Source organism: Dendronephthya gigantea, unplaced genomic scaffold (assembly GCF_004324835.1).
Source record: "Dendronephthya gigantea isolate DGI-Jeju-01 unplaced genomic scaffold, DenGig_1.0 000156F, whole genome shotgun sequence".
Taxonomy (NCBI): Eukaryota; Metazoa; Cnidaria; class Anthozoa; order Malacalcyonacea; family Nephtheidae; genus Dendronephthya; species Dendronephthya gigantea.
In genome coordinates this window covers 181,912-205,345 of record NW_021163166.1, presented here as the reverse complement: position 1 = coordinate 205,345, position 23,434 = coordinate 181,912, and the positions used below count along the sequence as shown (strand labels likewise).

Below are 23,434 nucleotides of genomic sequence, written 5' to 3'. Positions count from 1 at the left end.
CTTGTCAAGGAAAAATTGTCAATTTTCGTGCGTACACACGGGCAAATAAAACTTGTCAAGGAAAACTTGCTCGTCTGTGCGGGGCTTTAGCAGAATGAGTGTCTATTGTATTCTATTGAGTGGCATAGTACAGAGCTGTGACGTCATTACGTTGTTCGAATATTAACTGTATGAGTGTCTATTGTATTCTAATGAGTGGCACAGTACACAGCTGTGACGTCATGTTAAATGAACTGGTAACCAATATAGAAATAATTCATAACACGATTGTGAGGCTCAGTGGCTAAAACCTAAGAATAATCAAACACGAAACAGCAAATAAGGCAGATTAGTTGTTCTGAGACGAAGGATCGATTCACACAGTTTTATTTTAAAAGACTCGATCCTTATATTTTAATAGACTCGATCCCTGAGCGCCTAATAGTAGTGCATAGACTTACGAAATTACTAGAAATACATGCATACAGCAACCCCTCGCCATTTCAAACGAAGCAAAATATTTCCTGAGCTAGCCAAACCTAACCTTCAATATTATGAAATGTCCTAAATGTAAAACCGATAGCTGATGTTTCAAATATTTCGGAAACAAACACAGTCGTAAAGGTGAAGTGAAATCACCCGTTTTCCTGCTGCTTTCCGTTGCATTAAGTTATAGACTTTCACAGTTTAAGTAAGAGTTAATACTTCATTATAGCTAAACCTTCAAAACATCAAAACAGCCCAAATAATATAAATAACCAAGCAGTGAACGTCGAATGTTTTTTTTTCGATTATTAAATTCATGCAGTGATTGCAGTCGACTATATATAAACCTTTAAAGTGATATTTGTTATATTGAAACTCCGAATTGCACTTTTAAGAACTCTTTTAGAAGTTAAAACGATAATGTAAAGCCTTAAATAGTCGGTCACGTCTTCGCAAAACCGAGCAAAACGACATACTGTACGAAGGCATAAAATGTATTCGTATAGCAAACACGAAATAAACCTCGAAATAAACAAAATAGACTCCTACCATTTCAAGGATTATAATCGAGTTGTTCGTTTTCACCGCTAATTCCTCCAGTTCTGATAATATTTTAAACTCTTCCCAGTGTTTTATCTGTTTTTTGATCCCACATTTCATATTTTGTTTTCGAAACATTTTTTTAAAAAATAGTTTGCAAAATGACAATTAAATTGCTGACATTTTTCACTTGCTGTTTCAATTGCTGACAGTTGCTGATTACCAGTCTACACTCGTTAGCATTTCGCGCATGCGCACAAGTACCATGACCATTGAACGTCCATGACATTTGGGCAACTTTGGATTCCGCTATGTTCTCCTGGGCCCGGGTGTAATTCCTAATCTCCGGGCGGAATTAGTACCCTCGCACGGTGCTCCGCACTGGCTCGTGGATAATAATCCAGCTTAACTGGTTACATGCTGAGGAAGCACAGCCACTAGTCTGAGAAGAGAAATGTTTATAAAGTATTATTTGTAAAAATAAATGATCGAGAGTTTGCTGAAATAGCTTTTCAAAATTATCGCTCGAACTAAATGGAATTTATAAAAAACCTTCAACCACAGTTTACAATCGGAAATGAAAAAAATCGAGTAGCAATAAATCTTAAATACACGAGATATATATTATTTTGCATGAAAATATACTCAGCTGATACCATGTCTATAAATGGGAACAGACTTTCAAAATTTATAATACCAAGAAAAATCTCATTCCACACACAAATAAGGCAGTAGATTACTTCCCCCCCATATACCGGACAAAGGGATGTCGCCAATGACGTCGTACTGGGTGTACACGAGGTTACCAGGTTAACATCATGTGGGAATACACGATAGTTTACGATTACATCACATCAAATGTGCACTATAGTTTCACGTGTACATCATGCGTTTGATGTGTCTAGTGTTTATGTAACATTCAAAAACAAATTTTAGTGTGAGTCATTTATTATTCTGATTTATTGAGACATGGTTATAAAGTTCGATTTAATTTCATTAACATAATTTTGGAACTTTATGACTATTAAATAGATAGTAATTTATGATACGAATAACTATTGTTCTATAGTCATTTAAGCTTGCGGCTTGTTCTATTTTGATGAAATGAGTAATTATCAATAAGTAAAAGCTAATGTTTGAAGGATATATGAGCGAGTCAAGCAGAAACATCTGATCATGTCTTAGCATACAGTCAGTGACTTCCATCCAAACAATTATTATTATAACTCATGGGCCATGACGTTTTGCTAATTAGGTCGTATTCTCTGGCACGAAAAGTCGCTTAGAAAACGATTTCCGTTGCTCCCCTTCGGACACTACTTGAAAACACGATAGAAAAATAGAAGATATTATAGAAAGTCTAAATTTATTTGTTTTCACCTTCACAAACCTGCAGTTTTCGAGCATTTCATCTTCGAAAAATCAGTAAATTGGCATGTTTTGAAATACACTGACGCCATTTTGATTCAGGAAATGTCCAAGATATTTGGTGTAATATTATACGACATATATAGCAGATTCTGCAGTTTTATTTGTAAAGGTGGCCTCTTCCGACTCATGTCTAATTCTTTTTGACGAAAAAAAATGACGTGTTTTTTCAAAAATTTTTGAATTGTCTTAGTATTTAGTTAACGCTAGATGGAGAACATCGTGATATTGCACGGATAGGTTTAGATCTTGGTAGCAAAAACGTAGAAAATGTTAAAACTGACGGTATCGAATATGCAAATTTCTCGTATCACAGAGCTTGTTATTCAGTATTGACAAATAATATTCACATCAAACGAGCTCGAGTGCGGTGTCAGAAAAAAAAAGAACGTGAAGCAGTTGAACTTTCGTCTTCTGTTGGTGAAATTGAGGAAACAGAACCAGAAGAAGTTCAACCTGCAAAAACGATGCTGCGAAAAACATTGGCTGAATTTCCGGAGATTGTTGAGTGCTTTTCAATGCTTGGAAGATACCTCCCTCCTTCAGAAGATCTTGTCAATTGGCTGAACAAATTTATTTGTTCATTGTATGGAGACAAAGCGTCAACAAGTGTGGATGACTCTAGATATGCCCTTTTTAAGACAGGAAAACGTTCTGATGACATCTATGTATATCGTTGTTCCTGCTAAAAGGCGGCCTTTAAGTGCACCGACCTATGTGTGGTGATTGCCAAAATGCAGTAGTTAAAGGTGGTAATGACGATGATAGCAGTTATGGCCTGGCTCAATCTGATGACGATGATGAACTTGAAGGATCTAATCCGGATTTCGGAGATGACGATGACGATGAGTTTTGGTACTCTAAGAGATATACTCCAATTATCTTTTTAGTGGTTTGATGATAAGATAAAGCGTTGCCGTAATTAACTATGTAAAAAACTGAGATGTTGTAAATAGTTTCGTTGAGAAAACGTGTGTATTATACTTGTAGCTAACATAAAACAAAGGTTATGCTGGAAAAAGATTGTGTAGCGATTATTTTATATAACTTGACTAGAAAAAAAACACTCGTAGATGGTTTTAAATTAATATTTATAAAATAAACTATAAGTCTATAACAGTCAAATAACTGAGTCCAGTACCAGTATTCTACTAAGAATTATTTACCAAAATAAGCCAATGTTCATAATATTCAGGTTTCCCAACTACCAACCATAACGTTGATTGAAAAGCGATGAAAAACCGTTTAAAAGGGAAAAAGTAAAAGAACCCAGCTCAGTATGCATGGCAAACAGTGGTGGAACCTGACGCCTCCGGATGCTATACCCCAAGAAATTAATTGCGCTTAGCCTCCCCCGCAAAATAATAGATGAATTTTCACACAGTAAGTAAAAAACTTCAAATGATACATTGAATAAGAACTTCAATGTGTTTATTTTGTGTTATATAACAACGTCAAAGAATTCAAGCAATTTCATTGGTCGAGAGCCATGATCTTAAGAGGACACACGCACGGAATGACGTCACATATAATTTTAACGAATTTGATCAGTCATTTCTTGTTTTATTTTGTTACCCAGTCGCATTTTAGCACATGTCTTATTATTTATAATGAGCTGTCCGCCATCTTGTTTTATTATTAATCTAATTAAATGACGTCACAACCAGAGAAAAACTTTTTATTACAAGTGGATGCTCCTGTGTAGCAAGCATATGAGTGAATTTAAGACATGATCGATGAATTAGTATTTAACATCATCCACTAGGCATGAGAAGCGCTCAATAAAATTATAAATTTACTCCGCTTGTGACATCATGCATAACCAAAGACATACATGAATATCAAAGATGGTGGTATGTGCCATTATTATTGCTACGGTAAAAAAAAGCTTAATTATTCAAACTATGATATCTTCCGAAATATATATTAATGAGTAAAATATGATTTTTTTAGTTTAATTTTCTTAGTTTTTTTTGGGTAAATATCTTCTTCAGGAGGTGAACCGACACTATTATTAAGATTGGTGCAACAGTAAAAGTCCGATAAGCTATAAACATAAAACGCCAATTACTTTCGGACAAAAATTATCACCGTTTTACTACAATAAGATTCACAATTCGAATTAACAGTTCGTCTATATGGATCACAAAATAATTCTGAATTAATTCCGAAAAAATTTTTGGGGGAAACTATATGTAAGAATCGCCGTATACACTATTTTGACTAAATCCCATGATGCTGTGCGCGTGCATATCTTGGGGTACAAAAATAATCAAAATTGCGACGTTTTGATTTTGGCGGGATTTAGTACCCTAAGGAATGTGCGCGCACAGCATCATGAGATTTAGCAAAAATAGTGAATAGGTATTTAGAAAATCTCAAAAGTAGGTCTTAACAAAAGTGCCTTCCACAATATGGACTCCAAGCTTAGCTTCGTGAAATTGCAGCTGTTACATAGGATTTTTTTTCAATTTTCAATGCTTCCTAGAGACTTTAATTAAGCAGGAACAAAACTCACTATCTTAAATGAATTTCTTTGTCTCCGGCCACGAACAATAGCTACATCATCAACTGTCTCTGAAATATAAGGACTATAGGCTTAAATATGAATGCAATTAAACTTTTTAAATACACATATATTTATATTTAAAGGTATTATACATCTTTCAAACGAAAACTTAAACTAACTGCAGTGGTGACTTAACCTTAAAATCAAGAGTTACAATGCGATGCTAATTAGTGCAAATTTGCAAGCCAATACATAAACTGGCAATATGAGGCAAATTAGCACACACAGCTAAGCAAAGATCACGGTGTAAATTTTCTAAGCGTCCTCTTTCGAAATACCCGAACTTATAAGTTCGTCGAATGACGATTGTAATGTTCCTACAAAGGATATTATCGATGTTCGCTCAAAGCATATTTTATAAATCGCATTTAAAACACCAGATGACGTTGGTCAATTATCATTGTCTAATTCAATTGTTTACACAACAACTGGTTATTATGTAAGTGTAAGTGTGAACTTTCACTCAAACCTTGTTATCACTACGAGCTTTACTGAACCAGGCCCTGGACATGTGACAATAGCCACGTTTACACTAGAAGCCTAGATCTGGCCTGGACCAGGTCTTGGACAAGTCTAGGTAATATTATGTGCTATACATTCGCGATATCTAATAGGCAACATAATTGACTAAATACACGGAACACTACCCATACTATTAAGTTGAAAATAGATTAAACTAGATAAAGACTAGGTAAAGCCCATTCACATTACAAAAATCGTGCTCGAGGTCAGGTCCAGGCCTGGTTGATGACTACATGGGAAAACCTGGCTAAAGTGCGTTTAAACCACTGAGCTATATAATAATTCCTGGAGGACCGGCTCGCCACCAAAAAGTGTAACGAAAAAGATGGCGGATTTTCAGCTTTGCTGACGCCACATGGTCCCCTTTGCCCATGGTAATTACCACTGACATACCGCGATACAAAGTCAAAAACGTGTCCATCACCCTCCCGATTTTTATGAAAATATTTTTGGTTTTCGGTATTGTTTTCGGCATATATTTTCTCCGCGTTTCATCTAAAAAGACTCTTTTTCCCTGTTCAACAAGTTAAATGGAGAAGTGATTTCTCGCTCTACATATGATGCTGTGAATGGCCTAATTCACCTATCGGGATATCAATTTTTACCTCAGGTAAGCCGGTTTTCATAACATTTTCGTTTTTCGCCTTTGGTATATAGACAACTACCAAAGCGTCTGTTGCAGTTTATTTCTTTTGAAATTAATGTTAAAAACGGCAAATATGCTGCAGAGTGCAGCCTTTTTGATCAATAGTACATGACTTAGTTACGCTATGAAAAACTATACTTTATGAAAAAGGATCAATAACTGATCTTTTGAGTTTTGGCTATGTTTTGCCAGTTTTGGCTTTTGAATAGAACTCTTTATGGCATTTGCACTGGAGCTTTCACTCATATTGAATGCCAACTCATGAGTATTTTCAGCCAAACAATTAAAATGAATCAATATTCAATCCTCCCAGTGAATCTACTAGTCTCTCTATTGATCCTTTAGATGAATTTAAAACATTAAACATGATGACTGTGTGAGTGCTGATACAAAATATTTTACTGTCAGATTTCAAAGTGGTTGGTTAAAAGTCTAGTATGTTATCTTGTTTGCCTTGTCAAATGCAAAGTCAATAATCATGGCTTAATAGACTTCTTGGCATCTTGCACCTTGTTGATCAAGCTACAAGCTTGATTGTTAATCAGTTTGCAATGGTTTTTATTCCCCTCTGGCTCTGTCCTCTGGGTGTACTCTATTGAGTACAGTTAAACTTGGTCTGATCTCTCTTTTTTAGGATGAAGATGCTATTGAATTTGGGGATGGCTTTTTTGCAAATTACTGGAACATTAAACTGTTAATTTTACCATGTTGACTTTGTTAGTCATAGTTAAGATAGTTATATAAATGGAAAATAAATTTATACAGACATGCATTGACTGAGCAGTTTGTTTTCAATTTGCAGCAACTTCTGGACAGTTTTACCCTCCCCACCATTCAAAGGAATATTATCATGGGGCTAATCAGGAATTGAAGGTTAATAGATTATAGAATAATGGAGGAATGAATAGGCTCAGTTGCATTTTCATGAATTCATGAGACATTTGTTTAATAGCACAACTAGTACCATATTCTTCTTGGTAGTTGGTACTATAATAAAATTTTTGTTATTTACCATAGCCTTTCTTCGCATTATCTGGAATATGATTCCATATCAAATCCTTGAGTCAAACAGGGAATCATTTGAAAATGCATTACTTGGGATACAGTAAGATAGGGGTAACTTAGGCTAGCTATAATGACCTGAATGAAAATATCCTATGCAAATGACGTGAAGTACTATTACTATATAATCAGCTGCCCAGCATCTTGCATGAGGTTTGGCCTTTTTTTCCTTGAGTTATGGGCTGATATGCATAAGCATGATGTTCTAAGGAAAACATCACATAACAACATATTTTCTGCCGGTAACCTTTAGTCGGCGATTGATATCCGAAAGATAATCCAAATTTCTGACAAGACTCGAAAAATATTCAAGTATTTTCAAAAATTTTATACAGAAATGTATGAATAATGAAAATAAATAAATAAATAAAATAACCTGTCAGCTAATCGTACATAAAAATCCTTCGTCCACAATTTTTTTTTACGTTTTAATATTAATATTTTCTCTGGCATTCGCAAAATAGCGTCCACGATTGTAAAGAACTGAAATAAACGCCTTATTGCAACGCTTTGTAGCACAAAAATAAATCGAAAAATACAAAACAGCAAGGTTTCCAACATGTTTCACGGCAAAAAAAATATTCATAAAAAACCAGGGGGGAAATACTGTTGTTTAGATAAACCAGGGGGGAGCATCTCTCGTAGCGGGCTCAGATTTGAGCCTGGTCAGTGGTAATTACCCTGGGCAAAGGGGACCATATGGCGTCAGCAAAACTTCTGCGCAGTGCGCAGAAGGCAAAATCCGCCATGTTTTTTTGTGCAAAAAGATGGCGGCGAAGTTACCGAAAAATGACGAACCGGTCCTCCAGGAATTATTATATAGCTCAGTGGTTTAAACTATGACGTGAGCTCTTGCAAGCGCCAAATTAAAATACGGTTAACAGTCAACAGTAATCGGCTCAATAAAATATCAACATGCCACCCAAATTAGCAAACTACGATTCGTGAACATTGCAAGAGCCCAATACCCCATAAAAATACAAAGATACGCAAGTAAAGTAAATGATATGAAAAAATTAGGACAAAATAACCTAATACCTGACGAAGAAGCGACAGTCACTTCAATCCAACTGAAAATGTACTAAAAAGCTACCTAAATTATCATATGTGGGCGAGAAAAGATTAGTGAGTTTCGCAGCAATTTTTGCTTATCACCAGCTAGTCTACTGCAACACTACAACATACATTGCACAAAGGCAAGGTTAAATTGATTTTAAGGGCAAAGTTCTCCAAAGGTGACAACGATCGCTCCTCGGCAACAATTCTTGTTATTAGGATTGTAGTATTCTGTGCCACAGCATTTGAAGTCATATTTCTTCCTGTGGACTTCACCACAACAGCAAACATGAGTGATGTGATTATAATCCGTGTGACCACAATCCTTTCCTGAAAGGTAACAATATATAATGATGATATAAGTGCATCGAGGTCATTAAATAAATCAAACTTAGATTCATCGAAGTCATTAAATAAATCAAACTTAGATTTTGGGTTTTTTTTAACGGTAAGGCTAACACTTCCCAGATTCCCAAAGAATGTAATAAGCATTTACCTGTGACATGAATTTTCACATGACATAGTATATCAGTAATATATGAACTGGCATTGCGCCAGTCCCAGGACATATGCATACTGCAATAAAATATGTCTCGCATTAAATTCATACTTATTGTTAGTGTGCAGTGATAACCAATTTGTGCAGTGATAAAATAAGAAATGTGATGTAATAAATGGTATTTTCTCAACAGACCTCACTCTTCTCAGATGGGTTAATCAGTAACTGTGGCCCAAAATGCAGGAAATCAACGCATAGGGACTCAAAAATACAAATAATTATCTGTGAGAGATCCTGCAGACCCCCTACAATTACGCAATCCCTCTTTTTTTATAATGCCCCCCCCCCCAACCTCCACTATACCATTTTGATTATATGTGCAGTGATAAAAAAAAATTCTTAAAATTAGCGATTAATTATGTGTGATCTACACTATAAATGTCTTCTATTATTACGCAACGCAGGCATTGTTAGAGTTTTTTTGTATGAGTAAGTGTTAGACACTCCCCAGACACGTCCTGGGAAACCATAATTTTGCTAATGGAGTGTGTGTATGTTTTTAGACATCATTATAAAAATGGGTCGCGCTTCAGGAAAGTGTTTGTCCTCACTGGGTGGGCTGTAAAACATGTAAGGCCCCGTTCACATGAGTGGGATGAAGATAACGATTTTCGACAAGTTTACATGACGCCGATACGAATTCCCGAGATACACCCCATATTTGTAATGCCTTTTTTAACGTATTTTTTTAAGATGGCGCTTTTAAATATCGTATCACTGCTCGTTTTGCAATATTATTATGCCATTGCAGCATTGCTATTGGAAAGGGTTCTACTCGGCGGAAATTATCTTCATGACTTCATCCTATTTTTCAGCCATGCGCTTCCTAATGTCAAATTGAACTTAATTTCATTCGAAATCAACTCGCTTATGCTGATGCTTTGAATAGTGGAAATAATAGTAAAGTGAACTAATATCAGGAAAATAAGCCATTGGGTTTCTATTGGTTTTCATTGTATATCTCCAAGTGAAAAAATCAATTCCAGTTCCATTAAACCCACACTGTTGAACACAATTAAAGCTTGACACTTGTAATTGTATACTTTGCAAGTTTGTAGCTATTTCGGCCTTTACGTTAAGGCGTTGAACTGGTTGTATATAGATAATAGACCATGTGGGGTTACCAAAAAAAGTTTTGTTGGATATGTTTTTAATTGCATTCCACATAATAACTGTATTTTTTCTTTCCTAAGAGCACATTAGTGGTAACGAAACTCACTATGCGACATGAACTTTTCAAGTAGGGTTCTTCTGTTAACAAAAGATGAGACGCTAAAGGCAAAATTGCAACATTGCTTGAGAGCAAATAAAAAATATTAAAGAACTGGTATTATATTCCCAATGAAAAGATTTAACAAATTTTCTATTATCCCAAAAATTAGATAACTTATTCTTTGCTGTAAGCAAGCAGAAATTGTAGCTAATACAAGGCAAACTTCATACAAAATGTTTGATTACGAAAGAAATCATAGTCATTCACTCGTACTTTGCGTGATCACCGTAATTAAAGTTGACAATCCTTATAATACAGTTACACAGACAATCGCACAGCAAAGTTCGAGTTAACGGACGCTGTTGAACCTCAGATATAAACGCTGTAAAGACGTCCACCTAATTCAAGAAGAATGCAAAGATTTAACTGGTGAAGTTTTAAAAAAATGTGTCAGGACAGGAGGAGAAAAACACTTTTAAGTGAGAAATAGGGAAAAATTTGCGTTTTTCAGATATGTGCTATGAGAGCCACATTAACATGTTTATTTTTTGTATCTTTACCTGGTGAAATACATTCTAATCCAGCGTCTTCGGAATGACTGCAATCATGTTTCCCCCATCCTTTATGAGAACAACTTATCAAATTTTGCTCCATTCCTTTGCATCCAACCTCGTCTAACAATATCCGTCCAGAACCATGAGGAACCTGACCTCCCTGAAGAGCTCTCACAGCATCTTGATAACCAAGTTGACGACACACAACTCTAGCATCTTTGAAATCCCATCCATCATCACAGATTGTTCCCCACTGTCCATTGAAGAACACTTCAACACGTCCTGTTCCATTTTTACTCAAAGATCCTTGTAACCGCAGCGTTATATCAGCTGGAATATTTAAAATAACTAAATAAAGCTTCTGTGAGTTATATGCGGATGCTTTGAATAGTGGAATAAATAGTAAAGTAATTAAGTGAAACTAATATCACGAAAATTACTCATTTCGTTTTTCAAGCACGTAGGTTTCCATTGTCTTTTAACACATATCTCAAAGTGAAAAATTTAATTCGAGATCGATTCCGTTATACTGCACTGTTCAACACAATTAAACCATTGACACTTGTATACTTTGCACGCTTATATTTCGTGGTTTATGTTACGCGTTTAAAGGCCCGTTTACACTTGCGATTTTTGCTGTGATTTTTTGTGATATTTTGCTCTCTCGATAGATATGAACGAGTAACTAGTTACGAATTCTCTGATGTATAAGAACTCTTATTTGAGTATCAGTAACTAATTCACTCATTTGTATCTATCAAAGAAAGAATATAGCACATAAAATCGCAGCAAAAATTGCAAAAAAAAAATTAAAAAATAATTCTTTGGTGTATAAGCAAGCAGAAATTGTAGTTAATTCAAGGCAAACTTCATATAAAATATCTCAACTTTGCGTACTTTGTGTGCAACTCGTACTTTGCGTGATCATCGGCATTAAGAGTTCACAATCATGATAATAGAGAATAACAAAATAACATTTCCGTTTTTTAGAAATATGGTCAGAGAGCATTAACATGTTTATTTTTTGTATCTTTACCTGTTGAAACACATTCTACTCCAGCGTGTTTTTTAGAAATATGGTCAGAGAGCATTAACATGTTTATTTTTTGTATCTTTACCTGTTGAAACACATTCTACTCCAGCGTCTTCGTAATGACTGCAATCATGTTCTCTCGATTCTCTATAGGAACAACTTGTCAAATTTTGCTCCATTCCTGTGCATGCAACCTCGTCTAACCATATCCGTCCAGAACCATGAGGAACCTGACCTCCCTGAAGAGCTCTAACAGCATCTTGATAACCAAGTTGATGACAAACAACTCTAGCATCTTTGAAATCCCATGTATTATCACAGATTGTTCCCCATTGTCCATTGAAGAACACTTCAACACGTCCTGTTCCATTTTTACTTAAAGATCCTTGTAACCTCAGCGTTTTATAAGCTGGAATATTTAAAATGAAGCTTATGCTGATGCTTTGAATAGTGGAATTAATAGTAAAGTGAAACCATGGTGAAACTAATATCACGAAAATTTCTGTTTTCATTTCTCGGGCAGAGTTCATACCAAATGTTTGCTTTTGATAGAAATCATAGACATTGATTCGTCTTTGCGTGATTAACAGCATTAAAGTACACAAGCCTGATAATAGAGTTACACAGACAATAGACCTTTCGTATAAGACGTCAAATGCGGAAAGTCTGCTGTCACACGCAATTTGATTTGTTCCACAAAACTATCGAGCCAATCAAACTTCTTCTAACAGCAGACTTTCCTTGCTTGACGTCATTATGAAATAGGTCTATTGCAAAGATAATAGAAACCTTACGCAAACAGGACGGCACCTTCGTAATGGCGTGTAGAAATGGTGTTGCTTCCGCTTTTGCCAAATATTAATATGCATTGATTAGCAACAACGGAAGCAAAGCAATTTCTTACACGCCATTACGAAGGTGCCGTCCTGTTTGCGTAAGGTCTCTATAGTCCAAGTTAACGAACGCTGTTAGATATATGCTCATTGAGCTACCTTGACATGTTGTTATTTTTTGCATCTTTACCTGTTGAAACACATTCTACTCCAGCGTCTTCGTAATGACTGCAATCATGTTTTCCCCATCCTCTATGAGAACAACTTATCAAATTTTGTTCCATTCCTTTGCATCCAACCTCGTCTAACCATATCCGTCCAGAACCACGAGGAACCTGAGCTCCGTAAGGAGCTCTAACAGCATCTTTATAACCAAGTTGACGACAGACAACTCTAGCATCTCTTAAATCCCATCCATGAGCACAAATTGTTCCCCATTGTCTATTGAAGAATACTTCAACACGTCCTGTTCCATTTTTACTTAAAGATCCTTGTAACCTCAGCGTTATATAAGCTGGAAGATTTAAAGTCAAGCTTATGCTGATGCTTTGAATAGTGGAATTAATAGTGAAGTGAAACTAAAATAACGAAAATTTCTGATTTCGTTTCTCAGGCCCGTAGGTCTGTATTGTTTTTTAATGCACGTCTCCAAGAGAAAAATTTAATTCGAACTCTATTATACCGACACTGTTCAACACAATTAAGGCTTAGCATTTGTACACAGTGCACGCTTATATTTCGGGTTTTACGTTTCAGCGTTTGAGGTTTATAGAATTCAACTTTTTTTCAATTAGCTATAACCATGCGAAATTTGAATACAGGTTACCCTATAGCATTCAGTACAAGTTTTAGTTAAGTAATGTAAAACAATTGGGATTATTATTAGAGTGAAGAGCATAACTGTGACAGCAATTCTTACATGACATTGGATGCCAAATGTTCCATACTTGTCGCTGTACGTGTAATTGTAGTACAGCGTGTAATTACCAATAGAAAACAAGCCAATAAGTTTCGGATTGGCGGGATTTGGTGTTGCCGGGCATCTAGGCTTAGGTTCTGTCCAACTGACTAGGATCTTCTTGTCCTGACCCTCTTCAACTTCAGAATTTACTGTTTGTGTGCATGGGCAATCACAAGCTAAATTGCAAAATAAACAATTGGGAATTTTTCAAGTTTATAAAAAAAAGACTAAAGAAAGTACAATTAGGATGTCGAAAACTTCGGAAATGGTTACGAAATATTAAAGAAATTAAATCATTACTGTAACTGCTGGCTTAATTACCAGCGACTTGCGGGCTCGAGTTTAATGAGGTTATTCATCAACCAAAGTTAATAGCGAGGAAAGCACGCGTGTTCCGGAAGTTAGGTGTTTCTGTCGAGGTGTTCTAAGTCAGCCCACGTGTTATATTGCGTTCTCACTCCCTTTGCGGTCATTAGTTACTCAGCACGCAAAGTGTAACAAGCCTAACAAAAATTTTAAATGGTTTACATTGAAAGAACCTAAACTTCGTCCTTGTGGATTTACACGCGGCTGATGCGTCTTTGGGAGAGTCTTCTACCCCAGCTTCCACGGGGACCAACACCAACTGGAACGTTACCTTTCAGAGTTTCAGTCGCCAGAGTTTTTCTTAGGGCTACAGAGCGCAATGGCCCGCCTTGCGTCCACGTCGTCCCATCGCTCTGCGACGCATTTAGAACAGTTGGGGGATGCGCTCCCTTCCACTTCCATCGCACCAACATAACTTGTCTCTGGCTCAACAAGGTACGTTATATGCTCCGTCGTTTGTTACGGCTTTAAGCGGTATTACTTTCACACTACACCTTCCCTCTATGCATGCTGATGAAACCGAAATTTTTGCACCCTTTAATGACTGCTGCGATCTGGGGCCAGTTGTTCAAAAGCAGGTTAAATTTAACCCTGGGTTAGTGCTAAACCTAAGTTAAAATCTCTAACCCAAGGTTAGCTAAACCTGGGTTAAAACTGTGTTGTTCAAAGCAGGGTTAGCGGTAGGGTTAGTTAACCCAGGGTTAAAATATTTAACCTAAGATTAAATGCATTTTAAGGACTAAATTGGATATAAGAACGTTTTCGATTGGTCAATAAACGAGCGTCAAAACTTTACCCGACGAGGATATATTGTCAGTCGAAAGATTATAAGCCGTGAGGGCAGGGTCGCAGGGACGTTGTTTTGAACAGCAATTTCTGTGCAAAGAATTTTGGAAAGATTGTTAATGAAAGGCCATTTTGTTTGATAAACAATGTCGATGTGAAATAAAATTAAGCAAATTATAAACAATCTATTTTAAAATTTCAGGCATTCTTTGATTATTCAAAATTCAGGAACAAACGTAGCCTTACCACTTGCTGCCAATCAAAAGAATCGAATTTTGGCATCCCAAACAAATATTTCGATTACCATGTTTCAATTTGTACGGTTGTATTCATTTATCGTGTATTTTGCATTGAAGCAAAGATAAACAAATCAATACATTAGCTCAAACCGAACGAATTAACTTAAATAATTATTTGCTGTCGAAATAATTCCTAAAACCTTTCCAAAGTGTTTAATTCATGACGAATTATACGTGTTTACGTGTTTCAGCTCCTTATTCATCCATTTTGAATTGAAGTTAACCCAGGATTAAAAAGTTAAACCACCTAGATAGCAGGGTTAATTTTTTTTATCAATTTTAACCCAGGGTTATCGCTAATCGAGCTTTGTGCAACGCAAATCAACCGAGGTTTAAAATTTAACCCTGGGTTAAGCACTTTTAATCCTGGGTTAGCGTTAACCGGCTTTTGAACAACCGGCCCTTGGAATAAACATATCAAATCTATTTGTTCCAAGGTTAGTGCCGGCATTGGTGCAATCAGACGGATTAATAAGAGGAGATTTTTTATAATGTCGCGTATTTTGGCGAGAAAACGCTCAAAACCTAAAATCTTTTCGGCGTACCAGTCAAAATCCATTTATTTTACCATTATTCTTTAGATTATGTTGTGAACTAAATTTTGAACTGTATTTGGTGAATGCAAAACACCAAACAAAGGAGTTATTACAAAATATAATGCGGCGGCTATGAACAATGTTATAATGTCAACGCCATTAATTATAACTGAAATGAATACAGAAGAAGCTTCGATTCAAGTGTCACTTTCTTCTCGGTGTATCCCGAGAAATCTTTTCATTTTCACAATATTTTGAGATTATACAGTAAACATACTTTGTGGATGCTTTTCAGGTTTGCAAAACATTTTTAATGCTAAAAATTTTAGTGTTACATGAAGATATAACGGAGGTTTTGACTTTTGAGCATATATTACGCGACATAGAAAAATATCTCCTCTTAAACCTTTTGTACCACTGTCGACTAGCAAAACGTTATATAATTGTATAATACTGCCATGGATATTTCGATTATTGCAGTCCTCTATGGGATAATTGCGCGAGTGGTCTTAAAAATAAGTTGCAAAAATACCAAAATCATGCGGCAAGGGTTTATTGGGGCAACTTACGATACTCGGTCTTTTGAATTACTCGAGAACCTAAATTGGAAATCTCTGGATGAAAGAAGAAACAATCCATTGATTTTCATTAAAGTTCTGAACGGCCACACCGCTCTCAATCTAAGTGAATGATTTCGATGCAATAATGAAAAAATTATTACATATAATCTCAGAAGTAGGAATACCGATTTAGCACTACCAATGCCGAGAAAAGAATTCGGCAAGAGGTGCTTTAGATATAATGGCGCTTTGCATTGGATTAATAAGCAATTTTGAGACAATTGAGTTGAAACGGGTATTGCAAATCTATCGTCCGTTTCCACGGATAATACGGTTTGTGGTTCGTACCAACGACAGCGCATTATTTTAGCAAATCTATCTTGCGTTTTCGTGAATAGTAGGGTTTGTGGTTCGTATCCAACGACAGCGAATTATCTGAGCAAATCTATCTTGCGTTTCCGCGGAAAGAAAGGTTTGTCGGTCGTATCCAACGTCAGCGCGTTATCCTGGTCAAGCTATGAGAGTCATCCTAGGGGCGGCGTCCATTGCCAGCACTTCGCTAGCTCGGTACTTTGATGCGTGATGCTTGCAACATCTCTTGGTTGGCTGTTCAAGATACCATTGGCATGGAACTTCCCTTAATCCAAGTACCATTGCTAGTTCCCAGGCCACCTCCAGCCTTGCATAGTTCCCGGACCACCTTGGACTACAGCTTGCACCTAACCTTCCAAATTCGTAACTAAGCAGCGGGACCAGGGTTAATGTTTGTCCTTACGTTATGTAATTTTACATCAAGTTTTGGGGATTAATAGAGCGATTAAACTGTACGAAAATTGCGTGGTCGATAGCGGATTAATCTCCATAAGGCTTGTGAGTGATTAAAGAAATTTTTTCGTTCAAGAGCGGCTCTATTGCGAATTTGCTGACCGAGGGCAACAATTACTTACCGATAACAGTGAAGTTAACAAAACATTTGAACTCTATAGTCTTGTTATTGCGTTTGTACGAGTAGGGATAGGTAATCACATGCTTGCCAAGGGAGAAATTTGCAGGAGACCTGACGTCAGGTGGATGAACTTGGCCTCTCTCATAGTCAGAGCACGTGACTTCTGGTACCGACCAATGAACCAGCCCTTTGATTTCATTAGGTTTAGCATATGCAGTAAACTCATAGTTAACGCCATCTCTGCATTCACATCCGCCTTTGAATTAAAAAGAAGAATTGGTGATTACTCTAAATTTGCACAGCATTAGGAGCAAAATTTTTTGGGAAACGGAAGGGAATTGTTTATTTTTTAGATTGCTTGAATTAACGAGTCTTATAAGCTTCAAAATTATACCTTTTGACACACATACACTTACCATGCAAAGTGCAGGAAGCATCAACTGTTTCATTCACAACTTTGTTCAACTCGTCCAACTTTAATTCGAATATTCGCTCTGGTGACGACCAGCCATTAATATACAGTTTCAACTTTTTGAACTCATTCCCGACAGCCAAGCGGACAATAGTGAAATTCTTCTTGCTAAGTATTGTGGTATATTCATCGACAAGCTTCGTTTGATTTTCTGAAGATTCATGTCCGCTGCTGGTTAACAACAAAATAACGTCTTTTACGTCCGGACGGAAATTTTTAGGACTTGTATCGTTAAACAGCTATGAAAAAATTGAATATTAAACTTGTATACTCGTTTGATTGTTGAAAAATATGTAGTAGTTCAGTAAATAATTTGTATATTTGTGCCAATGGGCACCTGGAATTGGACGTTTCTCACAGTTAGGGCTGTTCAGTCTATACTCTCAGTTAGCTGCTCTGAAATGATAAGGTCATAGGACATCAATCAGTGACGTCAATGCAAAAGTGAGTTTTCCTTAGTGAGCTTCACATAAAGATTTCATCTAAGTTTTGTAAATAATCATAAATTGTAATTTTTACCCCTTGAATGTAAAGCGCTCCTGGATATTTATAGAAGAAGCGCTATATAAGATTTAAATTATTATTATATTATTATTATTATTATTATTATTATATATCTGGAGTAAGAATTTTTGGTGCAAAAAGTGAAGCAAAAGATGGCGGAAATTGAAGCGAGATAGTACGTCAGTTTCAGTCTCCTAACTCGCGCGGCCTAATATTTTTCATTGTTTTTGACCGGGAGTGACGTTCCCGAACCCTCAGATTTTCGCGTTTTTCATCCTTTTGAGAGCACAAAATTGGAAAAAAATGATTGATTTTACGGGGAGTCTGTAACTTTGTGATAAAGATGTTGTCTATCAACGCTCTGCCATTGACTCATTCAACAAGTACGGTCGTACTATAGTGGACCAGGAACTGCGTGACCGAGTTTCTGAACTGCATTGTATTTACAACGATAGAGAGGACAATGTATTTCTAATCGTTTGCGTATTCTTATATACAGGGTGTCCCAAAAAAACGAAAACTATTGAAATCACTCATTGTTAAAACTTGAATGCCGTGTTCACGAATTTTAGCTCGTGGGGATTAAATGCGACTTATAAAATGCTAAATGCTTTGTGTTGCTAGAGAAAGGGGACATGTCGAAGGTCATGGTCCTTGAGATGCACATTTAAATAATGTTATCTATGTTTGTAAATTGTAAATATTGTTAATAAATATCATTTTTGCGAACAAGCAAATTTTACTGCATATAATATACTGCATAAAAATGAGTATGGCAAACATTTATACACCTGTGGGTCCCAACAGAGTGCTTAGGCATTCTAACAATTGCATTGTTATGGGTGATTTCAATAGTTTTCGTTTTTTTTGGGACACCCTGTACAGGCTGAATATTAATTATATATAGGCTGAATATTAATGATATGTATATATTATTTGCTGCACATATAATCAAGAATTGCTTGTAACTTGCTTCAAAAGTCAAAAGTAAAAATTCGAACTCCGTCAATCGATGCGGAATATTGCTTAGAATAATTGTGCCAAGTTTCATTCCGATCAAACAAGTAATGATAGAGCCTTAGGGTTTTTTTAAAGAGCGTCGCCCCCTAACAACAACAACAACAGCAAGATTAGCAGCGGTTAGGGACCAGTTCCTGGTCCAATAAGTTATAGCTAATCTAGGTCTGAGTAGATTATTTTCTTGGTTAAAACTTTAAAATGGAGAGGGGTGCTGCATGAATTTATTTTTATATCGTATTAACACAGATCCCTTCCTCCTTTGTGGTTTTCAATTGCAAGGAAATTCCCTTGCATTTTGGAAACCCTGGCTATCATGTGAAATGGTAACTGATTTTCTTTGAGGTCCTGGCTTATGATTTGTTAATTTTCATTCTCAGATCACCTGCAGAATGATACGTAAATTACAAATGAAAATAACCAAATTATTTCCCGTTTATATTATCATAGACTGGGTTGGTTTATCTGGGTTGTTTACGCTTTACAGTCTTCACGTGCCGACCTCACCTGGTAATTGTGGAGTCCTTTGTATTATCACGGTTTAACAACTTTTCTCAATAACACGATCGAATATGAGCAAAGATTGAAAACACGCTTGTGTAAATGTTACCTTGGTAAAACATTTTAGGCCTACTTACATTTTTCGCCATACTTTTGAACGCCGTATTGACGCTCGGATTATTTTCAAAGTCATTTCTATCCAGCCACTGCATCAACAATGTTTTGTTCTTAATTTCACCAACCTCCAATAATTCTCTAGTTCTGTTGTCGCTTGAGAAGGAAGCGAAACCAAGATGAGTGCCTTGTTCTTCCACTCGCAGCTTTTCACTTTTGATAAATTTCTTCAGAAATTCTTTCACAACATCGATGTACGCAGAGTTAACATAATTCGAAATATCCCAGAGAACAGGGATATCTTTTTTACAGTCTAGAACAAAATAGAATAAAACTGTTCAGTGCCAGTCTATAAAGTATAATGCCAAATATGATTGTTGTTGATTAATTCCACGAATGTTCCAAGAATGTCAAGAATAATCCAAGAATGTCCCACTGACAAATATTACAACTCACAGCAACGATAAACACCATCCAAATTTATACTTGGACCTAGCTGCCATCTCACATCGACCGCTTTGTTTTTACATTTTCAAAAGAGACAAAATTGACAGAAAACTAATTAAACCATTTTAATAACGCATTAAACAAACACGTCCCAATGAGACTATAATATTTATTACTATTTTCGTTTACTATATTTTTAAATGAATAAGCTATAGTTTATGCCCAAAGAAATGCAAAACATACGAAATTTGGGAAATTTCTAAAGCATGGAGTCCCGCAATGCAAAACCGAATAAACTATAGTTAAAGTCCTTCGAGGCCAAAATTTGTCTGCATGGCTTTTGACATCATGTTGGTTCTCGTCTCTGTAAAAATTGTCGCATACTGATATTTTTTGTATTCTATTGTGGAATATTTTTTGTATTTTATATGTTTTATGTAACACGAAGACGAAAGAAGAATTTACACAAAATACTTTTTCAATTATACTACCGTCTCCCAGGCTCACGCCTATAGCCAGATAGCCCAGGAACCTGGCTGAAAGCGTATAGCGTCTATCAAAACGTCTATATAAAATGATATATCGCATGCGACTAGTAATCAGAAGTTATCTTCAGAAAGGAAACAACTTGAAAAGTACGCAATGCGAACTAAACTACGAACTTGTGAAGGATTGATTGTTTTGTCTCCAATTCAAACGTCTTGATAATATAATTAAACATTAATAAAGATATTTTCGAAAGTGATAATGATCTTTGCAGTTTACCTCTTTTATTGCCATTTCTCTCAGCTATTTCTTCTTTTTCTAAGCATTGAATACAAAACTTGTTAATCGCGTGGATAGACCCAATGTGTATCGAATCATATTATGATCTAGGCAAATCTTACAAATAATTTTGTCATATATAGGATTATAGGTAGAAATAGCGTCACAAAATTAATAAATATGGTTTTGATGTTTCGTTGAGAAATGTTGTAAGCTAAATAGAATTAGGCGTGGGTTAAAAGTACGCCGCAGGCAACATTGCATGGTACTGTTTTTGAGAAACTGAAAGGTATTAATTTTGGACCAATAATAAAAAAGTATGTAAATTTTTTGAATTCCTATGTCTATACCTTTAACAATTTAAAACGTTTCGCAAAGGGTTTTACTAACTTTGTGATGCTCTAAAAGGTTCGTGAAATTTTAGTTCATCAAGTATAATTTTTGAGCAAAAAACAATTATGGAATAACAAAATGAATTACTACAATGGTTAATTTCCCTCATCTTATTGAATTTGGATACGGTACCCCTGCTCCCTCCCTTTTTCTGGCCAATGATAACAATGAAGATATCCAGACGACTTATTTCTCGCTGTGTCCTGGTCTTTTGCTTTCACTATTCGAGTATTTGTCATCGCTAGAAGTGCTATAAACTTAGGATTACACTTACCACTGGAATTACAAGAACGAACATGCCGCATAGTCTATCACCTCGAAAAAGGTTATTCTTTGGAATTTGTAGGAGATTATTATCAATACCGTCATGTAGCCATGTTTCAGAAATAGCTACAAAATCAGCGACATTATGTTGTAACAATAAGTCAAGTTCATCCACCTTTGGGAGAAGGGATCGCACATCAGCAGACAAAAATTCGGTAGTTGCGACCTCGTATAAGCTGGAGTTGCTGGTTTAATATTTATTAAATTAGAAGGATTTCTAAATCTTTTATTATTAACCATAGGGGAGTAACGTGATATAGAACAGTGGGACTTTCGTGAGGTTACCCGAACCGGGATATGATGATTAATACCATTATTTAGTCTCGTAATGTCGCACGGAAAAATGTCAGGTAATCTTGCCAACTTGAGTCCCGTTTCCGTCTCCAACAAAAATCCCGATCATGCATTGTGGGCTTACTTTAACTGATCTTTTCAGCTGGTTGGTTTGATTTTGTTTAGTTCGTAGCTGTTGTTGTACGAAACGGGTTGTATGAGGTGGAAACTTGGGTACATTTATTTCAATTACTTTAGGAATTTTAATTTTAGAATTTTAAAGTTATCTTACTGAAATTTCCAGCATTCGATATCTCGCCAATTTAAATTAAGACGGGAAATATTCTTTTCCAACCGCAGGAAAGTTTTCGTAGTGTAGTGGTTATCACATGCGCTTCACACGTGCAAGGTCCCCAGTTCAATCCAGGGCGAAATCAATTCGCTTTCTTTCCCTGTTTTAAAGACACAATTTTGTCATTTTTTTTCTGCTGAATGTGGTTTGCGTGTTTCCGTAGTGTAGCGGTTATCACGTGCACCTAACGTGCGCAACGTCCCCAGTTTAATCCTGGGCGGAAACATTTCGCTTTGTTTCCCCCGCTTTTAAAGACACAATTTTGCCATTCTTGTTCTGCCGAATGTTCTTTGCGGTTTTCCGTAGCTGCCTCGTCCACAGGCTTTTTTAATTTTGGCTTATTTCATGTATATATCGGTTTTACATCATTGAAGCGATTAGGGACGAGGCAGTTTCCGTAGTGTAGCGGTTATCACGTGCGCCTAACACGCGCAAGGTCCCCAGTTCAATCCTGGGCGGAAACATTTCGCTTTCTTTCACTCTATCAAACACTAAATTTTCTACTTTTGTTTTTTTCAATGCTTTTTGCACTATAATCGTTTGTGGAATACAAGTTGCCGCATATGCAGCAGATTTCAGACTTTAAAATAGCTAATGAAATTACTTCCTGAAAGATAAACTGGTAACAAATATACCGGATTCCAGCAATCCTTTGGTTTAAACACTTTTAAGGTGCGATACGATTTCTCTAGTGTAGCGGTTATCAAGTGCTCTTTGGAGGCACAAGGTAAACAGTTTCACCATTTACAGAAAAAACTAATTCCGCTGTGTTTCTTTCGATATATTTTATTTAAACCTGTAACCGTTCTGACTCGTAGAAATTTCTGAAACATAAAGAATTTTGGAGTTGTCTTACTAAAATTTCCAGCATTCGATATCTTGCCAATTCAAATTAAGAGGGCCCGGAAATATTCTTTTCCAACCGCGGGAAAGTTTTCGTAGTGTAGTGGTTATTACATGCGCTTCACACGTGTAAGGTCCCCAGTTCAATCCTGGGCGAAAACAATTCGCTTTCTTTCCCTGTTTTAAAGACACAATTTTCCCATTTTTGTTCTGCTGAATGTGCTTTGCGTGTTTCCGTAGTGTAGCGGTTATCACGTGCGCCTAACGTTCGCAACGTCCCCAGTTCAATCCTGGGCGGAAACATTTCGCTTTGTTTCCCCCGCTTTTAAAGACTCAATTTTCCATTCTTGTTCTGCTGAATGTTCTTTGCGGTTTTCCGTAAATGCCTCGTCCTCAGGCTTTTTTTAATTTTTGGCTTATTTCATGTATATCTGTTTTACATAATTGAAGCGATGGGGGACGAGGCAGTTTCCGTAGTGTAGCGGCTATGACGTG

At 36.3% G+C, this 23,434-nt stretch overlaps 1 protein-coding gene and 5 non-coding genes across 6 annotated transcripts in view; 5 read left to right on the top strand and 1 right to left on the bottom strand.

The window, feature by feature from the left end:
* Nucleotides 1-8,445: 8,445 nt before the first annotated feature.
* LOC114537309 overlaps nt 8,446-23,434 on the bottom strand; it is a 31,727-nt gene continuing 16,738 nt past the window's right edge. Inside the window, exons 5-12 of the mRNA XM_028558450.1 lie at nt 19,566-19,855; nt 17,351-17,645; nt 16,936-17,190; nt 13,324-13,617; nt 12,671-12,994; nt 11,733-12,056; nt 10,621-10,944; nt 8,446-8,618 (exon numbers count right to left, since the gene is read on the bottom strand). Coding sequence (XP_028414251.1) covers nt 8,446-8,618; nt 10,621-10,944; nt 11,733-12,056; nt 12,671-12,994; nt 13,324-13,617; nt 16,936-17,190; nt 17,351-17,645; nt 19,566-19,855 — 2,279 coding nt within the window. The remainder of the gene's footprint in view (nt 8,619-10,620; nt 10,945-11,732; nt 12,057-12,670; nt 12,995-13,323; nt 13,618-16,935; nt 17,191-17,350; nt 17,646-19,565; nt 19,856-23,434) is intronic.
* Trnav-cac lies at nt 22,109-22,181 on the top strand. Its single transcript has one exon. It is a non-coding gene; the product is annotated as a tRNA-Val (tRNA).
* On the top strand, nt 22,250-22,322 carry Trnav-aac. The gene has a single exon. It is a non-coding gene; the product is annotated as a tRNA-Val (tRNA).
* On the top strand, nt 22,488-22,560 carry Trnav-aac. The gene has a single exon. It is a non-coding gene; the product is annotated as a tRNA-Val (tRNA).
* Trnav-cac lies at nt 23,029-23,101 on the top strand. The gene has a single exon. It is a non-coding gene; the product is annotated as a tRNA-Val (tRNA).
* Nucleotides 23,170-23,242, top strand: Trnav-aac. The gene has a single exon. It is a non-coding gene; the product is annotated as a tRNA-Val (tRNA).